Source organism: Panicum virgatum, chromosome 3N (assembly GCF_016808335.1).
Source record: "Panicum virgatum strain AP13 chromosome 3N, P.virgatum_v5, whole genome shotgun sequence".
Taxonomy (NCBI): domain Eukaryota; kingdom Viridiplantae; phylum Streptophyta; class Magnoliopsida; order Poales; family Poaceae; genus Panicum; species Panicum virgatum.
Window position 1 is genome coordinate 1,977,618 of NC_053147.1, and position 17,685 is coordinate 1,995,302.

At 45.7% G+C, this 17,685-nt stretch overlaps 3 protein-coding genes and 1 non-coding gene across 8 annotated transcripts; all 4 read left to right on the forward strand.

The window, feature by feature from the left end:
* The first annotated feature begins 8,695 nt into the window (after nt 1-8,695).
* Nucleotides 8,696-11,312, forward strand: LOC120663612 (replication protein A 32 kDa subunit A-like). Its single transcript, XM_039942475.1, has 10 exons — nt 8,696-8,931; nt 9,038-9,154; nt 9,287-9,384; nt 9,845-9,886; nt 9,994-10,071; nt 10,150-10,228; nt 10,316-10,411; nt 10,491-10,576; nt 10,831-10,899; nt 10,995-11,312. The coding sequence occupies exons 1-10, from the start codon at nt 8,845-8,847 to the stop codon at nt 11,077-11,079; spliced, it is 837 nt and encodes a 278-aa protein (XP_039798409.1). The 5' UTR covers nt 8,696-8,844; the 3' UTR covers nt 11,080-11,312.
* Nucleotides 11,313-12,044: 732 nt separating this feature from the next.
* Nucleotides 12,045-15,176, forward strand: LOC120663611 (ribonuclease H2 subunit A-like). Of its 5 annotated transcripts, none has more exons than XM_039942473.1 (9): nt 12,045-12,193; nt 12,302-12,408; nt 12,655-12,726; nt 13,570-13,693; nt 13,777-13,864; nt 13,950-14,087; nt 14,170-14,257; nt 14,326-14,458; nt 14,552-15,176. In XM_039942473.1, exons 2-9 carry the CDS (start codon nt 12,315-12,317, stop codon nt 14,655-14,657), a joined length of 843 nt encoding a protein of 280 aa, XP_039798407.1. In that variant the 5' UTR covers nt 12,045-12,193; nt 12,302-12,314; the 3' UTR covers nt 14,658-15,176. The 5 variants fall into 5 exon arrangements, with proteins under 5 accessions (XP_039798407.1, XP_039798403.1, XP_039798408.1 ...); XM_039942469.1 differs by having other exon boundaries at nt 12,046-12,193; nt 14,584-15,176; XM_039942474.1 differs by having other exon boundaries at nt 12,046-12,193; nt 14,338-14,458.
* A 193-nt stretch (nt 15,177-15,369) lies between these two features.
* On the forward strand, nt 15,370-15,443 carry TRNAE-UUC. The gene has a single exon. It is a non-coding gene; the product is annotated as a tRNA-Glu (tRNA).
* Nucleotides 15,444-16,113: 670 nt separating this feature from the next.
* LOC120663613 lies at nt 16,114-17,105 on the forward strand. The gene has a single exon (XM_039942476.1). It carries the CDS (start codon nt 16,172-16,174, stop codon nt 16,790-16,792), a length of 621 nt encoding a protein of 206 aa, XP_039798410.1. The 5' UTR covers nt 16,114-16,171; the 3' UTR covers nt 16,793-17,105.
* The last annotated feature ends 580 nt before the right edge of the window (nt 17,106-17,685 follow it).

A 17,685-nucleotide genomic window follows, 5' to 3' on the forward strand; every position in this document is an offset into this window, starting at 1 on the left:
TCTGCATCGACTAGTGGTACTAGTCGATCATCATATCAACTAAGTTCCTTCTTCGAATAAGTCTTATTCAGTCATGTAAACCATTGCCCACGCCCAACGAGCAAAGGGTAGGTCTTAAGAGTCAGAGTCTGTCACTTTACAGTTATTGTAATTTCGACAAATCCAAATAAAGTTGATTTCTCCTATATTGACTACTTGGCTCTCGCTCACACGACCAATACCCCATCTCGAAAAGTCTTGCTCAACATTAGAGCAGCTATCGAGTAGTTTTTATGATTCATACTTGGGTGCTTTTTGGGCATTTACGTCTTGGGCAATCCGGCGGGGTTCGTACCTAACAGTTCTGTCCTAAAAGACACTCTAGTCCTCTGGTAGGACACCTTACTCGCCCTGCTCGAGTAAGTCTTGGATACTCTTTCGGCACCTTCATCTTGGGCAACCCGACGGGGTTAGTACCTAACAGACTTGCCCTAAGAGCTACTCCAGTCCTTGGTTAAAAGGACACTCGCCCTGCTCGAGTAAGTCTTGGATACTCCTTCGGCACCTTCATCTTGGGCAACCCGACGGGGTTAGTACCTAACAGACTTGCCCTAAGAGTTACTCCAGTCCTTGATTAAAAGGACACCTTACCTGCCCTGCTCGAGTAAGTTTTGGATATCTTTCTGACATTTACGTCTTGGGCAACCCGACGGGGTTCGTACCTAACAGTTCTGTCTTAAGGATTACTCCAGTCCTTGGTTAAAGGACACCTTACTCGCCTTACTCGAGTAAGCTTTGGATATCCCTTCGACATTTACGTCTTGGGCAACCCGACGGGTTTCGTACCTAACAGTTCTGTCTTACGGATTACTCCAGTCCTTGGTTAAAGGACACCCTACTCGCTGGCTCGAGTAGGTCTTGGATACTCTTTCGGCACCTTCATCTTGGACAACCCGATGGGGTTAGTACCTAACAGACATGCCTTAGAGTTACTACAGTTCTCAGGTAGGACAGCTTACTCGCTCTGCTTGACTAAGTTTGGGATGTTTCTAGAATATTCATGTCTTGGTTAACTCGATGGAGTTTAATCCTAACAGTCCTATTCTAGAAATCAATCCAGTCCATTAATAAGACATACTACTTGATACGATCGAGTAGTTTGGGCCATTTTCGTAAACAGTTGCATACTATCTGGGTAACCAAACAAGGTTTATCCTAAATGATCAACTACGAAAACCCCTTAAGGAGTACAAATAAGCCCTTGATACTCTAAAATAAGTTGACACAAGTTTCCCGCTTACTTAGTTTACTATTGGAATCTCCGTTACAGAATCTTTTTGCCTCAAGTACTTGACGGGTACTACTCGCTTGCTTGAGATACAAAAAGAACTCTTGTTTTCCCTTAGTACTATGAGTAGTTGTCGAGAGCTGTCTGTCTTCTTATCTGTCAAGAAACTTATTATACCTCCTAAAATACTCAATAGGAGTTCTCCCCCCGATTGGACAACAAAGTTCATATTAGCCACGTACTAATTGAAAAATTTTCCTCCAAAAAGGAAATTCATACTAAGCTACGGCTTCTCACACCTTTAAGTGCTATTCCCACTTGGTTAATCCCGCGAGATTCAATCCTAACCGGTCAGCACTATGGGTATGATTCAGAACCATACAAACTCGATTTGATTCGAGAATATGTTGCCTCCTAAGGCACCCACGGATACAATGCATCGTATCTACTTTCATGACTGAGTGGGCCCGATGCTGCCTACACTCAGGACCCACGAGTACAATTACTCGACACATTAAGAGATTCTACAATCCTTACAAGTACCTGACTTTACACAAACATCCAGCATTTGTTCAAAGTACTTCTGGCTCACACGCCAACTTAAATACAAGAAAAGCTTAAGGAGACTCTGCTCAAGGCTTCTACAATCTGATCAGCCACCCCGGAAGTTTCCGCCAAATACTGACGGAACTGATCATCAGTACAATCTGCCTTGGCTCCTTGTCCAAGAGCATCTAGACGAGTGGTTGGCCAATAAAATTTCATCAACCCAAGTACGTGACCCACGTACTGGCGGGTGATGGTTGAAACAAACCTCTCAAAAGCTCTGGGAACTTTGCGAAGCCTCCCTGCCAGTGTGAGCGGTTCATCTCCATCTCTAACTGGGATATCCATGGCCTCGGCTACCTCCAGGGCGGCATCTCTGACTTCTTTCAGCTCCACGAGCTCACGCTGCATCGAGTCTCGAGACTCTGACAAAGTCTTGAGCTGTTGCAGCACTGTCGCTGCCTCACAGTCAGAGTCCTCCTTGATCTTCTTAAGCTTCTCTATTTCATCTGCGTTCTAGTACATAAGAATCTTTAAATCCAGTACCAAGCTTTCTTGAATCTCAAAAGATTTGGCACAAGCTGTGTACTCGATAGAAAGAAAATCTTATAAACATTAAGCAGATCTAATAGTCGAGTGCATATCAAATGCTAAAGACTAACCTTTCTTAGATTGGGAAAGCTTTTTCAGCTTTCCTTCAAGAGCAGTCTTCTCAGATGAGAGTGTCTTAACCCTCTCTTTGAGAGCATTCAGCTCTGTCTCATCTGGCGACTGGACAGCTTTTCGTCCCAGTGCCTCCTGCAAAATAAAAAGATTAGTAGACTACTCGATCTACTCTAAAAAGTACTCGAAAAGCATTCGACTACTTACCTCCAGCAGCTTGAAAGCTAGCTCCACCTTCTCTCTTGGCAAATCGCTTCCCGATATGACTTGTGAAGTACTCGCCACAACAACAACCTTCTTGGGCACTTCTTCGATCCTTCCTATAGTATTCTCCGTGTTTTGGAAATCTAAAGGAAGAACATGCTACTTAATTACATCAAGAGCAAACAAAAAGATACCTTTCTACAAGGCACTACAAGCTTACCTGTAGGGATCTCCGCAGGCTGTTTATCATCGCCTCCCTCAGGAAGCTTTTCGCCTTCTCCTTCTCCTGGAAGCTTGCTGCTTCCACCATCCTCTGGGATCTCCTCATTGGCCCTCTCAGGATCGAGCAATGGAGAATCCAGAAGCATACTATTGGCAATCACCTCTGCATCATGAGTAGTCATCTCAGGAGTACTCGGGGGCTTCTCCAGCGCTGGCTGAGAATCCAAGTGGCTCTCAGCCCCCGCGTCCTCTCCCAGGACTACATCTCTGCAAAGACAAAGTAGTTACAAACTACTAGATTCAAAACAGACCCTACAAATACAAGTTCTAAAGAACTTACGCAGGAGCTCTTATTAGGGCAAACCCCTTGATGCCAAATTTGCGAGCAGGCTTTGCGATCATGGCCAGCTTACCCGCATCGACGGTTTTATTTATATCGAAACTACTCGCTGAATGAGTAGCCCCGATCCCACTTGATGGGTCTACTGTGGTGGAGGGGACAGTTTGTCCCACCGCAGTATCATCCCCAGATGATGAGGTCCGTGACATCTTAGCCGCCGGACTGGGAAAAGCAAAAACACAAATCAAAACTTGCAAATCTACAACTAGAATGTACTCGATTGCAAAATAACTAGCTACTTACCTGTCGCTAGTGGTATGGGAGGAGCTGCTACGCTTCCTCGCCGCTGACCGAGTACTCCTTGGGCGCTCGGTCTGGGCATCAGCACTTGGAGTGGGGCTGTGCTACCCATCACTCCTTTCCCCAGACACTGCCTCATCTGCACAACCAAGTCTGGATATCGGTACTGTTTATATGAAACCTCATATGAGCATACTAATATTTGATTAATAAATAGAAGAAATTATAAGAACAAAAGGGCGAATAAATGCCTGGTAGCGAAGGACTACTCTTAAAGCGATCCACGTCCCCCTACAGAAAGCAAATCCTATTAGATTTACACTATGGTAAAGTACTCGATTTCTACGAATCGACTACTCTCATCACGGGTTGGCTCTGCAGCCACACCCTTCCCCTTGGTCGCTTTCTTGGGGGCCATCCGGAAATCTACGGATCGCTTCACGCGCATATACTGGCGGAAACCCTAGGACGAAAGTGGGGAGCAAATGAAGCAAGAATTTTGGATCTGGGAGCTCGAGAGCAGAAAGACAGATCTAATCTAAAGCAGTAAAAACAAGTGGCGGTCGGTGGGGTAAAACCTAAGTTACCGCTTCATTTTATAATAGCGGTGGCAACATGGTAAAAACACCCAATAGGCCAAAAATCCGTTGCAAATCGCGGAAAAAACGGGATTTTAAAGAGACATTCCTTTTTTCTGAGATTACATTCTGGAAAAGAAAACACTCACATCCCTAGTCGATTACTCGACACCCTTTTCCTTAACTGGGATTATATTCCAAAACAAGGATAAGTACTCGACACGGTACAACTACTCGACATTACAGCTCGAGTACCTTTTTCCTAACTAAACTTTACATTGACTCGGACCTGCATGCCCATCGCCTGGATCTCTTGGAGCTTCTAGTCGACGTCTGCTGCAGACCAGATCAGTCTGAGGCCATGACAAAGTACAAACTTATTATTCCCACTAAGAGAATAATGATACTAGTACTCTGAGAGGAAGGTTTCAAGAGTTTGGAGGCAGATTACAGTAATCACCTCGCAAGTTCTCTTGTAGCATCTTGTGGAGAAATTTCTCCTTCTCCCACAATATGTTGTGACAAGATTAAGTCTCCCACCAGAGATGCAGTTCTTGGGCACCTAGAAACAGGCCACCCTAAGAATAGGACACAATGTGATGTCATTCATCTTCTGAAACCCAACCTCATTGGAATATGCAAGGACATGATGTCCTGAAGGGATCCGATGAGAGCACTAGGGATGCAGGATGAGGTAATAGGGACTTCTCTTGTCACTCGCAAGTTATCTTTTAGCATCTCTTGCTGGAAAGGACTACACAAACTTCAGGAGGGCGAGAGCAAAAACACCAAGGAAAAGCCATGGCTGCTACACTTCGGTGCTTCTGCTAAGGACCTCTCCCCTGCCTTTTATAGCCACAAGAAAACTTGCTGAAGGAGAACCCGTGAATCAACAGTACACGTTTCACGGACGCATTCATAGCAGCATTCATGGATATAGTCAAAGCTGCAATAATGTAGATTCTCCAAACAGTAACGTCTCATGTGAGCACTGAATAAAGAGCCGTACATCCCGGGTTTTATTCCTGAAATTATTTCGGGTGCAATCAGTGTGGCGGATTCAATTGTATTATTTTTCTGGGATTTTACCCGAAAAAGAGGTCTTTTCGGATTCCGGATCTGATGAATCCTGTAAATAATATGAAGGATAAAATATGATGCCACGACTTAAATCCTTAATTTCAAATCTACGCTCGGAGGCTACTCGCAGGAAAAGAGAATTTGATTTAAGGCTCGGGGGCTGCTGGATATAGGCATCAGAGATTTATTTTTCAAATTTTTTGAAAAATAGTCTGAAGTTACCTTCAGCCTGATTCTGCGATTCAACCTAAGGCTCGGGGGCTACTCCATATGGAGCGCGAGTACTTTGCGCACCATATATAATCAAGATTTCAGGGCTTGAGCACCTCACAATCTCGAAGCAAACGGAAGTACTTGAATGATTACTCGATGTAGGAAGGAAGCAACCAAAAGGATGTTCTGACTACTTGAAGTACTCGAAGACGCCCAGCCAAGTACTCGACGCCTGCAGGACTCGACTACGAAGAGCTCGGGGGCTTGTCAGACCCGGGACAGCGAGACTGCTTATAAACATAGAAGGTTCTGGAGTAAGAGATAGCTCATAGATGTACCTTACCTTTTTTGTAACTACCTGAATAGCCATAGAACTAGCTGCAGTACAAAGAAAACTATCCGATTATGTTGTAGTAGGACTCCAACTGTACTCGGTTAGGATTTTTCATGTAACCCTGTCCCCCGGATATATAAGGGCGGGCAGGGACCCCCTCCAAACAATCATCAACACCTAAGGCAATACAAACCACATAGGACGTAGGGTATTACGCAAATTCGCAGCCCGAACCTGTCTAAATCTTTGTGTTCCTTGTACCATCGAGTTCTAGAGCAGTCGATCCCTACCTACAAACCCTATTGCTAAGGGTATCCCTGAGTAGGCTTGGCGGTAAACACCGACAGACTGCGGTGGGTTGCTCTGCATCGCTCAGCGACTCCGGTGCGGTACATCGTCGAAAGACGGCGCGAACGACAACTTGTTTTTACTGGCATGATGGCTGCGGCTGTATGCGCGGGTGATGCAACGTGATGCTGTCCTCCGGATGGTGCGGCTCGTCTGTTTCTGATGGTGTTCTTCGGAACAGGGCAACACTATTCTTCATCCTGGCAGTGACTTTGTAGATGGATTTGTGACTCAGAGTGCTGAGGCGGGCGTGACGAGGCCCCCGCGTGAGGCGAGGCGACGAGTGAGGTGGAGTCCAACGGCGGATGTGGCGGGCCCCCCCCCGCGTTGTGTGTCGTGGTGACGACTGCGAGACAACCTGTGTGTGGTCCTAACCCGGTGGTTTTCACCCTGTTGGTTGGTGTGTGGTGTTGCAGCGGCACTACGGCGGTGGGTCCCGCACAGCGGTGGCCTTCTTTGGTGCGGTGCGGTCTGTTTTTCTTGATTCCCTTTCAGTGCGGGGCTGTACTCGACGGTGGTTACTAGAGGTGGAGAAGGTTGTCAGCCGCGGCCCCAGAGGTGTGATCTCGTCCGTGTCGACGTCCCAATCCGACCGGGCATGCGTCTCATGGAGACATGTTGTGTGGCTTGTGTCGATGTCCCAAGCCGACTAGCTAGATTTTTTTTAGTGGAGTTGTGTTCGGCGCGTGTTGATGACCCAATCCAACCCGCCGGCATTGTGATTGTGTGTTTTTTCTTTTTCTGGTTATGGTCTCCTAGGGCTATATCCTTGTATTTTTTCTTATGTATCAATAGCGTCGAGTGTGTTTGTTCAAATTCAGGGTGTTTTCTTAGTATGTTTTTATAAGAGATGGATGCGTACATGAGGTGTTTAAACCCAACAAAAGGGTCTATTAGTCCTTGGTTTTTGACATGCATCTAAAGTTACAAACGGGGCGGGGGAGGCGCCCGCCCAGCCAGGGCAGGTTAGCGGAAAAACTGTCGCCCATGTGATTTTCATCCGGTGGCTCGCGACGTTTCTCCAATCGAGCAGCTGCCGCCGTGCATCTTGCTCTTGACGCGTACCTCATTTCCGGCTCGACGCGTGGCTGCGATCTTGATCTACTAGCTGGGCTCCCGGCTATCGGTAAATTTTTTTCAGCTGCGCTAAGGATTGTTTTCCGTTGGACTGTGACGTGTTGCCTGACCATCAGTTGCCCTGCTTGTTGCTACGGTAGCAAAACATCACCAACAATCAGTTTGTTATGCATGCATCTCTTGACTAATTTTCTTAAATTGTTATGGACATCGTGATACAATGAACCATGTCCCATGCTTTCTACGACAAACTTTTTGTTTCACTAATTTTCTGCTAAATTTAATTAGTTTCATGTAAGAGTGTTGTTTATCACTATTGACACAGGTACACAGCCTGCATCTGTGTACCTGCATATCAAAATATAGTTACCATAGAACCATCTAAGCAAACTTGCATCTGCGTATGTAAAATATTGCTTTTATCTTAAAATCACTTCAATTATTGCTATCATCTCATAATCACTTCTACTGTAACCATTTTTATTATATATTGCATGCTCGCGCGCATGGGCGCGCATCAATCACTAGTACCTGAGAGATGCGAGTTGGATGTGGATGTAGAAGAAACATGCCCTCAACGGTGAGGATTGGTATCTATCATCATCTATTGATGATAGATGTCCAAGAAAGATGGAAATAGATTTTTTTTAAGAAAAACCGGGTTGCATTTTATTGATTCATATAAAGTATTACACATACATCCTTGCAAAGACATTCCTGAATAAAAAGAAAATTACATACTGGTCCTTGCAAAGACTTCCCGGTCGTCTTCGCCACCAGGGAATGGAGCCACCACTCGACATTGGAACGGACGCCGAGCTTGCAGCTTGAGGCCGAATCCCACCTCAATGAAGCAACATATGGTTTTGAAGCCACATCGATCGGCACATAACTAGATGTGCACCTTGACCACTGAACGCCCGGGCCAAAGCTGACCAGTGGCCAAATCTTCGCCAAGAGTACGGGATCGGATGCTAGAAGCACCGCCGACGACCCCGAAACACCCGGCGACAAAGCAACCCTAGCGGAAAGCAACCAACTCGATTTCTCGAGCAGGGAGAAGACAAACCACCAACCCGGCTACACGAGTAGGTGTATTACATACCTCACAAGATAATCATCAGTGAAGAATGCACGGCGGCCGTCCACTCTGGCACCGTCAACCTCACCAGAAGTACCTCGGAGGGACAAAAGAACCGATGGGAGTCTCATCCCACCGGGAACCCTAGACTACAGAACCTACCTAAACTATAGTATATCTACGCGACCGGCCGCCGATTGACAAACCCCCTCCACCTCCGACGCCGGCGAGGGCATCAGATTTGGAGGCGGAGGTCGAATCGGCGGCGGATCAGATTTCCACCCTGATGTCGCCTCGGTTTACTGTGCGGAGGGGAAAGAAGACTCGAGAGCGCCAAATGTGAGAATAAACAGAAAAGACCCAACAGGCCGGCCCAAAACGAAGAAAAGATCCAATAGGCTGGCCTAAAACTAATAAAAGACCCAACAGCGGCCTGCTCGATCCCTAGCATCCCGACCGCACCCAGCTCCCTCTCTCCCCTCCCCCGCCCGCCCGTCTTCCAGCTCCAAGCCGGCAAGCTGCGCCGCCACAGCGAGCAGCGTTGGACGCCGCGGCCGCTCGAGAGGTTCGACAAACCGGACCACGGACAAGATGATGCCCTCGAGCCAGCCCGATTTTTCGCCGTCGCAGTTCACCTCCTCCCAGAATGCCGCCGCCGACTCCACCACCCCTTCCAAGGTTCTCTCCTCTCTCTCCCACATCCGGGCCTCAACCTTTGGGTGCCTTGGCGATGGAGTATTCTTGTTCCCCTGTGCTAACTTGTGTTCGGTGGCTGCGTCTGCAGATGCGGGGCGCATCAAGCACTATGCCACTCACCGTCAAGCAGATCGCCGACGCGCATCAATCTGGCACCGGCGAGAAGGGCGCTCCCTTCGTCGTCGATGGCGTAGAGACGGCTAATGTACGGGGCTTAACTGTCTCTTCATCTTTCCGTCTACATTTCTCAACGTTTCCTCTCCGTCGTGTTTCGATTTGTTGATAATGGACGTCTTCTCGCGATTAATTCGGCCGGCGGCGGCGGTTCCCCTTTCAGATTCGACTTGTGGGGATGGTCAATGGCAAAGCAGAGCGGACGACAGATGTGTCATTCACGCTCGATGACGGCACTGGTCGCCTCGATTTCATTAGATGGTCAGACAATCTGCATGAATCACTTGCTCTAAATTCAAATATATATTTTTTCTTTTTCAAGGGTCCAACTTGGTTCTATCTGTATACTGCTAGCTGTCATCAGAATTAAGGCATGCAACAATGCGAACTATGACGATACTATACTTTAAAAGCCTTAGCCATTTGCTCTTCTTGATATGATACTTAAGCACCAAAATTTTTAGCAGCATTAGGGGAACACAGTACAAGTTTAATGTAAAGGACACACTGATTGATTAAACACAATGCAGTGCAGGTGTGTGCATGCTTAGTGAACTTTAGAGCCATTTATCTTGTTTTCTAGAAAAAAAGGGCCTGTTTCAATGTTGGGCCAACCGCCCTTACCATTCAACCAAGGTCTTTATGGCCTACCATGTTGGTTATATTTGCAATTAGTAAAATAGGTTTCCTTGCTCATATTTATTTTGTTTCTATTTCACAGGGTGAATGACGCTTCAGATTCGTCTGAAACTGCTGCTATTCAGTAAGTATAAGCCAATCCTTTATGTTGTTCCTTAAGCCTAGTTGCCACACTTTCCTGTGGAGGGATCATCACTTTTTCTTTCTCGCCTTTTCATCCTGCTTATCAAGGAATGGTATGTATGTCTCGGTGATTGGTAGTCTCAAGGGACTTCAAGAGAGGAAGCACGCTACTGCTTTCGCAATCAGGTATCCTTGCAATAAATTCATTTAAACTGAACAACTCTTGCAGTTCAGCATACGGATGACATATGGATTTTATTTCAGGCCTATAACTGATTTCAATGAGGTTACGCTGCATTTCATTCAATGTGTTCGGATGCACGTAGAGAATACTAAATTAAAGGTGTCACCCTTTCTTTACTAAGGTCCATGAAATCCCCATGCTATCTTTCCCATGCTTGTCTCACAAGGCTTCTGTTTTGTACCGTAGGTAGGCAGTCCTGCACGAACCAGTTCTTCTATGGGAGCATCAGTTTCAAATGGATTCAGTGAATCAAGCACACCAGCATCATTGAAATCTAATCCAGTAAGTTATGGTTGCGGTTATTGCACTGATCATTTAGTTGAAACTTTCAGATATCATCATGTCTTGCTGATTCCTATAGGCACCGGTGACCAGTGGTGCAAGTGGAACCGACGGGACTGATTTAAACACACAGGTGCTGAATATTTTCCGCGAACCAGCCAACATGTAAGTTGCATATCCATGGCCCTCCCTTTGCCTTGCACTATATTTTGTCTAAGCCCTCCAGACAAAGTTTTTTGACACCTGATTGTTCTTTTCTTTCTCATATTATCTGTTTCTTACCAAAAATATGATGCCCCATCTCCTGTCCCTAGTTTAAACAATTACATTTTCACATAACAAGTAGAAAGTGATTTTTTGCAATGCGTGGGTAAGCAAGTTGCTCATTTATGATTTATTTGTTGTTGTATCGCTGACAGTGAGAGTGAGCATGGGGTGCACATTGATGAAATAATCAAGCGGTTCAAATTGCCTGAGAATAAGATAAGGTGTAGCTCTTTCCCCTGTCTTTCACTAGCGCGCGCGCACACAAAAGAAGATAGTATTCTCAGTGTCTAATATTTTATACGCCTTTGTTATGCAGGGAGGCAATTATGTATAATGCGGATGTCGGGCATATTTACTCAACAATCGATGATTTTCACTACAAGTCAGCTTTCACCGACTGAAGTTGTAGCCAAAATCAAGCATATTTACATCGCATCTTAGAGGACTATGTATCATTTGAGAGATCTGACTCCACCTCCTTGTACTGACCAGCTAAGAAGGCTGCTTGATGATGTTAAACCTCTCTAAGATGATCCTATATGTATGGGTTATGGAAATGTACTGCTGTTGTGTCAATCGGATGATTTGTATCATGCATCTGATGAAGTTGTGACAGTGAAGATTAGTGACCCTTCAGCTTGGTGTAGTAGGTGTTTATTATGCTGCTTTTTGAAGCAAGGGAGCAGCTATGTTTTGCCTGGGGGAGTTGCATACGTTCGTTACCAATCCATGGATGGATGGATCAGCCAAACTAATCGAGAATCAATCATGCATACTTGTACTTGGACCTGCATCCACCAATTCAACAAGTTAAACTATTCGTCCATGTGTGCAAGCACATAACAACAAGAGATCTTGCCTTGCCAAAAGGATCAGATCGGAGGTGATCTTTCTTTAGAAGAAGATATCGGAAGAAGTAATTAAAGATTATGATTCATTGAAGCTCGTACAATACATTACTGTAGTGATTATGCACAGCTGCCTCTCTATCGATATGGAAAATTATGAATTGCAAACCGATCTACTGTAAGTATTTATTTTGTTAAAATGTTAAAGTCCGGAGTGAGTATTTTGTTAGTTTGTTTCACTGGCATTACAGATCTACTGTAATTAGCCTCGTAAGCAACCCAATTAGGGCTGGCTGTCCAACTTCAGCTTGAGGAGGGCAGGCATTGGAAGCTCGCTATTAATAATGGTGTGTTGTTTGCATAACAGTATCTTTTGCATAACAAATTTCTGAAATAATGAATTACTGAAAGTATTAAAAGAAAGGTGTCCAAAAGAAAGATGGAATAGAAAGGAAGAAATTAACCTAGGCCTTTCTCGCGTTTTGGGCCAAATTGGGCCTTATGCTCCTGCTTTGCTTTGCTATGCTGCGTGGGCCTGTTCGAGGTGGGGGAAAAACATCCGGCGGTTTTCTCTCCCTCGGCCTTCTTCTTTCCTAGCGGCGACGGCCGACGGCAGGGCGAGAGGCGCCGCCCTTGCCAGTTCTTCGTCGAGCGCTTCGCCACCCAGGTCCGCCCATTCCATTCCCTTCCTTTCATGCTGTGCGAAATCGAACACCCAAACCCCTCAAGTATTCTATTTGTGTACGGATCTGACCATGCATTTTACCTAATGCAGTGGAATTGTGGAAATGGCGGACGCCGCGGCGGCTACAACGCCGGAATGGGCAACCAAGGAGCCGTGCCTCATGGGGATCGACGAGGCTGGCCGTGGCCCTGTCCTTGGTATACACTTCTCTCCCGACTCGCTGGTTAATACACAATGTTGCTTGAAACCTTTTGGGGTTTACAAGTTTTCAGTAGGCTAAAGTGAATTAAGATGAGCACTTGCGGAAATATGCAATGTTTCTTGAAATTGTTGTTGGTTTGAACTCATGGCATGCCATGAACAGGACACATATTTGCAGGGTTTTTGTTAGCAGAAATGAAGTTTGCCGAAATTCACTTCTTGTTACTGCTTGTTCTGTGCAGGTCCAATGGTGTATGGATGCATGTACTGCGCGCGGTCTTACAACGAGACTCTTGCCACCCTCAAATTCGCAGGTCATCTTCACTCTTTTTCTTCTTCATCTATTTTTTGAATCTGATTTGCTTGGTGGCTATATTAGTTCGCGAGGCACAGCTCAATAAACTTAAAGCTGTTTTAGTTCCAGAGACATGTAAATATAATTTGATTTCAAGTACATCATGAATGATTCTGTGACTGGGCCTGTATCGGAGAGAGAAATGGGCTAGCTTGGTAATTGTAACACCATATCTTTTCAAGTGCTGATGCATATATTTACGAACTTTTAAATTTGTGGACAACAAAATAAACATATGGATAGGTACATCAAACATATTAGTCTTGGTACTTCCTGATTTTTTTTCGAAACGAAAGGTGGGAGCTTGGTGCAGCCTGATTAGGTGCTGCTGAAGTGCTAGTTGCATTCCTCTTCTTGCTTCCCTTGTTTGCTAAACATTCTCTTCTTTAATCCTTTTTTCCATTAACTCATAAGTTGGATTCCTCTTCTTGCTTCCCTTGTTTGCCAAACATTCTCTTCGTTAATCCTTTTTTCCCCCCAAACATTGATTAGGTGCTGCTTCCATGTGCATCCTTCTTGTAGTGCAAAATATCAGTTTCTGACATTTTAGAGTTGTGGTTGAGAGTTGAGACAGCTGTTTATATGTGGCATGCTGACATATTGCATGAATCCAACCTTTAGAGTTGCCAAATCTTAAATCCATCTAGGTACTTTGTGATGCTTACTATCTTAGGACGGTCCAGCTAAAAGAGTAGGTTGAATATGTTACTGTCCATGGGCCTTGAAAAGTTCAAGAGTAGGTGTGCATTTAGCACATTGACTGATAACTAATGTAGCCTATTGGTCTTGTCTTCGTGGACAGATTCAAAGACCTTGAAGGAGGAACAAAGGGAGGAACTATTTGAAAGTTTAAAGGTCAATAGCTCTATTGGGTGGGAAGTGGATGTCATATGTCCAAAGGACCTATCTGCTAAAATGTTAAAAAGGTATGTCTAGTAACCTTTGTACCTCGTGATTCGTGAACTGCAGAATTGATCTTTTATCTTAATTAATAGTCTCATTGTTTCAGGTCGAAAGTAAATCTAAATGAAATATCACATAACTCTGCCATGGGCCTTGTTAGAAAAGTTCTTGACATGGGAGTACTACTGGCAGAAGTAAGAGCATATGTTCTTGCTTGTGCAGTTATCCATATAAGATTATCCATTACATTGTTTTGGTAATTTATTCCTCCTTGAAAAGGTATATATAGATACAGTGGGGGATCCTGAGAAGTATCAGATCAAGCTGACCGAAAAGTTTCCAGGCATTAAATTTGTGGTTGCCAAAAAAGCTGATAGCCTTTACCCAGTTGTTAGTGGGGCAAGTATAGTGGCAAAGGTTATGTTCCATATGAAATTTTCTCATGTGACTACATTTTTATAGGCTTAAATAGTTCTAATGTCTTAATGTTCAACTGCAGGTCACTAGGGACAAGGCCTTGCGAAACTGGGTGTTTGATGAAACGGCTCTGAACATGCACATGAAAACTGGATCAGGCTATCCAGGAGGTAATCCTCATTGTACGGGATTTTATCAAACTGTAGTCATATGACTTTTTCATTAAAGAACATCCTAGTTTATGGTGCAGACCCTGATACAAAGCAATGGCTAGAAGATCACAAGCACCCAGTATTTGGCTTCCCAACCCTGGTTCGTTTTAGTTGGGGAACTTGCACACCCTTCTTCAAGGATGCAGTTGAGGTTACATGGTGTGTTCAAATTTTGAATTTTTATGTTCCCATGCTTTCTTTGTTGAACAAATTTTTCCTCTGTGAATTGCAAAATGTGATTCTGATTGCTAGTATGATCTGTGCCACATGGAATGGACATGAAGGGAGTCCGATGAAGTTGATGAAGATGCAACTAACACTGGAAGAGCCAAGCGACAAGTCAAGCTTTCTAGCCTAGGCTTTACTGGTTTCAAAAGGAAGACTGAAGAGATCGAATCGAGTGGAAAAGGCCGTTGCAAGTTCTTCCAGGCTCGCAAGCTTGAGCTGGTCAGGAAGTTCCAATGATGTGTGCTAACTTGGCAGTTGGTTGTAGTAGAAAGTATTCTTCTGAAGTTTGATTTGAACACTCGCAATTCACTGTGTTCGCTTGGCTGGTGCTGATTTGTTATGAGAGAACAGTACTGCTGACTGGCTGGTAGCTGGTGGCTGGTGCTGATTTAGTATGAGAGAACAGTACTGCTGGCTGGTTGGCTGACAAGCCAAGCGAACACAGCGAATGAAACGCAACCTTCTGAAATCAAGTAGAAAGTCATGGATTGAAAAGCAACCTTCTGAAATCAAGTAGAAAGTCATGGATCGAAACTTTCGTGGAGCAGCAAATGCTGGACAGGTGTTTGTCATGTATTGTAAGGAACTAGTTGGAACTGTAAGCTGAACTTGGCTGGAATGGGAATCAGTACTGGAAACGGATGGAAGATGATGATGGTCTTGCCCATCGCTACCTCTGTACTTGTGCTCGCACGCTGCACCAGTTATTGGATGCTACTAGCCCTAAACAAAAACTTACTAATGCTACTACAAGTCCGATTTGCTAGCAACGTTTATGCTGGATAGCTTGCTACATTGGAGAAGCCAAAGATAATACACTCGAGGGGACCATTGACAACAAATCCATTGTCGTCTAGTCCGGTTAGGATACCTGGCTTTCACCCAGGCGACCCGGGTTCAAATCCCGGCAATGGAAATTTTTTTGCTCCCCGTCCCTCATTTTTTTTTATATAAAGCCCCTCATTCTTGTGAGCAGAACAACAATGTTATTTGTTTCACCATCTCCCAAGCTGCCCAGTTTAACGAGCTGGCAATAAACATGATAATTTCCCGTGGGCATATCTAAGGATACCATTAACATTGCACTTCTGGTTTACTTTTACAATCATCTGGTATCTAGAAAAGTGTACTAAAACAAGCAGCCCAAAAATGAAAGATATATTTTTGAACAGTCGAGCAAGTAACCAATAAGTTTTCTTTAATATACTCAAATGTGCACAACATTTCCGAACAAGCTGCATACAGAAACAGTCGGAGAGGCTCTGGAACTGGAACTGGAAGTGGCTGCTGTTGATTGTTGAAGCTGATCCACGGCGGCGGCGTGGCGCTTGTTACTGAAGCAGATTTTTTTTTTGAGGGAATGGTACTGAACAGATGCCCAAGTTGCGATCAAGGAGGCATCAATCAAGCCATGAATGCACCAAACGACTCGATCCGTGAACCCATGCGCCAATTAGAGGCGGTGGTGTGGTGGAGTTGGCGAGATATTCATCAGCCCAGGGCGCCCAGCCCATGAGCCCATGCGCTCCGGTCAAAGCAACCGTAGTGCAAGAATCCGATTCCTTAGAACTTAGAGGGCTAAGATGCAAAAAGCGGGAAACAACTTCCCCCTCCTTCCTTCCTATAAGCAGAAGCCGTCGCTCGATGGCGCCCGCCTCCCCTCGCCGGTGCCGTGTGTCCTCGTCCGCCCAGCCCACCTCAACCTCCCATGCCGGAGCGCCGCCACATCGCCGGAGATCCGCCGTACTGGTGATCCCCGGAGCAGACGCGATGGACCGCCTCCTGCTCTCCCGCCCACCCCTCCCCGTCGCGGCCCACGCTGCTGCGGGCGCGGACGGCGACCTCCTAGAGCTCGACGTCCTTTGGCCCGCCAGCGCGTCCGCCTCGCCCGCGGTTGGACTCGGCCTCCTCGCCGCGCTCCCGGAGGACGAGGGCAAAAAGAAGAAGCGCGCCGCGGGCGGGGCCCCCGCCCGATCCGCGGCGCGCCCCGTCCCGGAGGCCGCCGGGCTGGCCGCGTCCGGGATTGCGAGGTCGGCGCCGGTGCGGATTCCGTCGGAGCCAGCGCGGAGGGGGAGGTGGGCTCAGGCCGGCGCGGGCGGCTCCGGGGAGGACGCCGGGGAGGCCATGGTCCCGCCGCACGAGATCGTCGCGCGCCGCGCAGCCGCGCACAGCTCGGTGCTGGAGGGTGCCGGGAGGACGCTCAAGGGCCGCGACCTCCGCCGCGTCCGCAACGCCGTCCTGCGCCGCACCGGCTTCCTCGACTGAGGCGGAGGCGAGTCGTCACGTCGCTTTCGCGATAAAGTTTTGACCATGTTTTTTCCCCTTCGCGATTTGTTTCCCGATGTATTTCCGGTCCGGTTATTTTGATTTCATCCCCTGAGGAGCAAGGGGTTGAAAAAATTGAGGTGAGGTGAGTGAGCAAGGACTTAATTACGGTGCTGTTCCATTCCATCACGCATATATGGAAGTTTTGGCCTTTATATTTGTTCAACCCGTGTGCTGTGTGTTGAGAAGAAATTAGTTGTTAGCTGAGCTAAGAAATGTGTAGTTCCTAATGAACTATGCCCAGTTCTATGCTTGTGTTTTGCTACTTGCTAATAATGCCTGAACTCGGAGCTTCCCTGAGGTGATTCATGCTAGATTAAGTCGTTGGTGGTATATTTCATAGAAATTCTTTCGTGGTTAGTGACAATTGGTAATTGAAATTGTTGAATGTGGAATGTTACCACTACTTTCTTCTTTAATGCATTTTTGGATTTTGTTTAGTTCTCGTTTTCTGATAACCTTGTTTGTATTAATTGAAGCATGTCTGTCCCTATAGCATGTTTCCAAGCTTCTGATATTGAAAATTCATCTGAATAATGGAAACATGTAGTGCTTGACATGCAAACTTTTTTCTTTCTCTGTTTTAGAGATTATCAGAATTGGTCTTGATAAATGATAGTATGACTTCTTATGCAATCCAATTTTTTCATGTCAAACACAGTGACTCAGAAAGCTGAAAATGGATGTTTACCTGGCTGCTATTTTTCGTTTCTGCTTTATTTGTTAAGCATCAGTTGTGTTCATATGTACTAGATTGTAGATAAATTAACTTCAAGGTGAAATGACCTCAAAAGACCATGAATTAGATTTATTCGTAGTCCTTTTCAGCAATA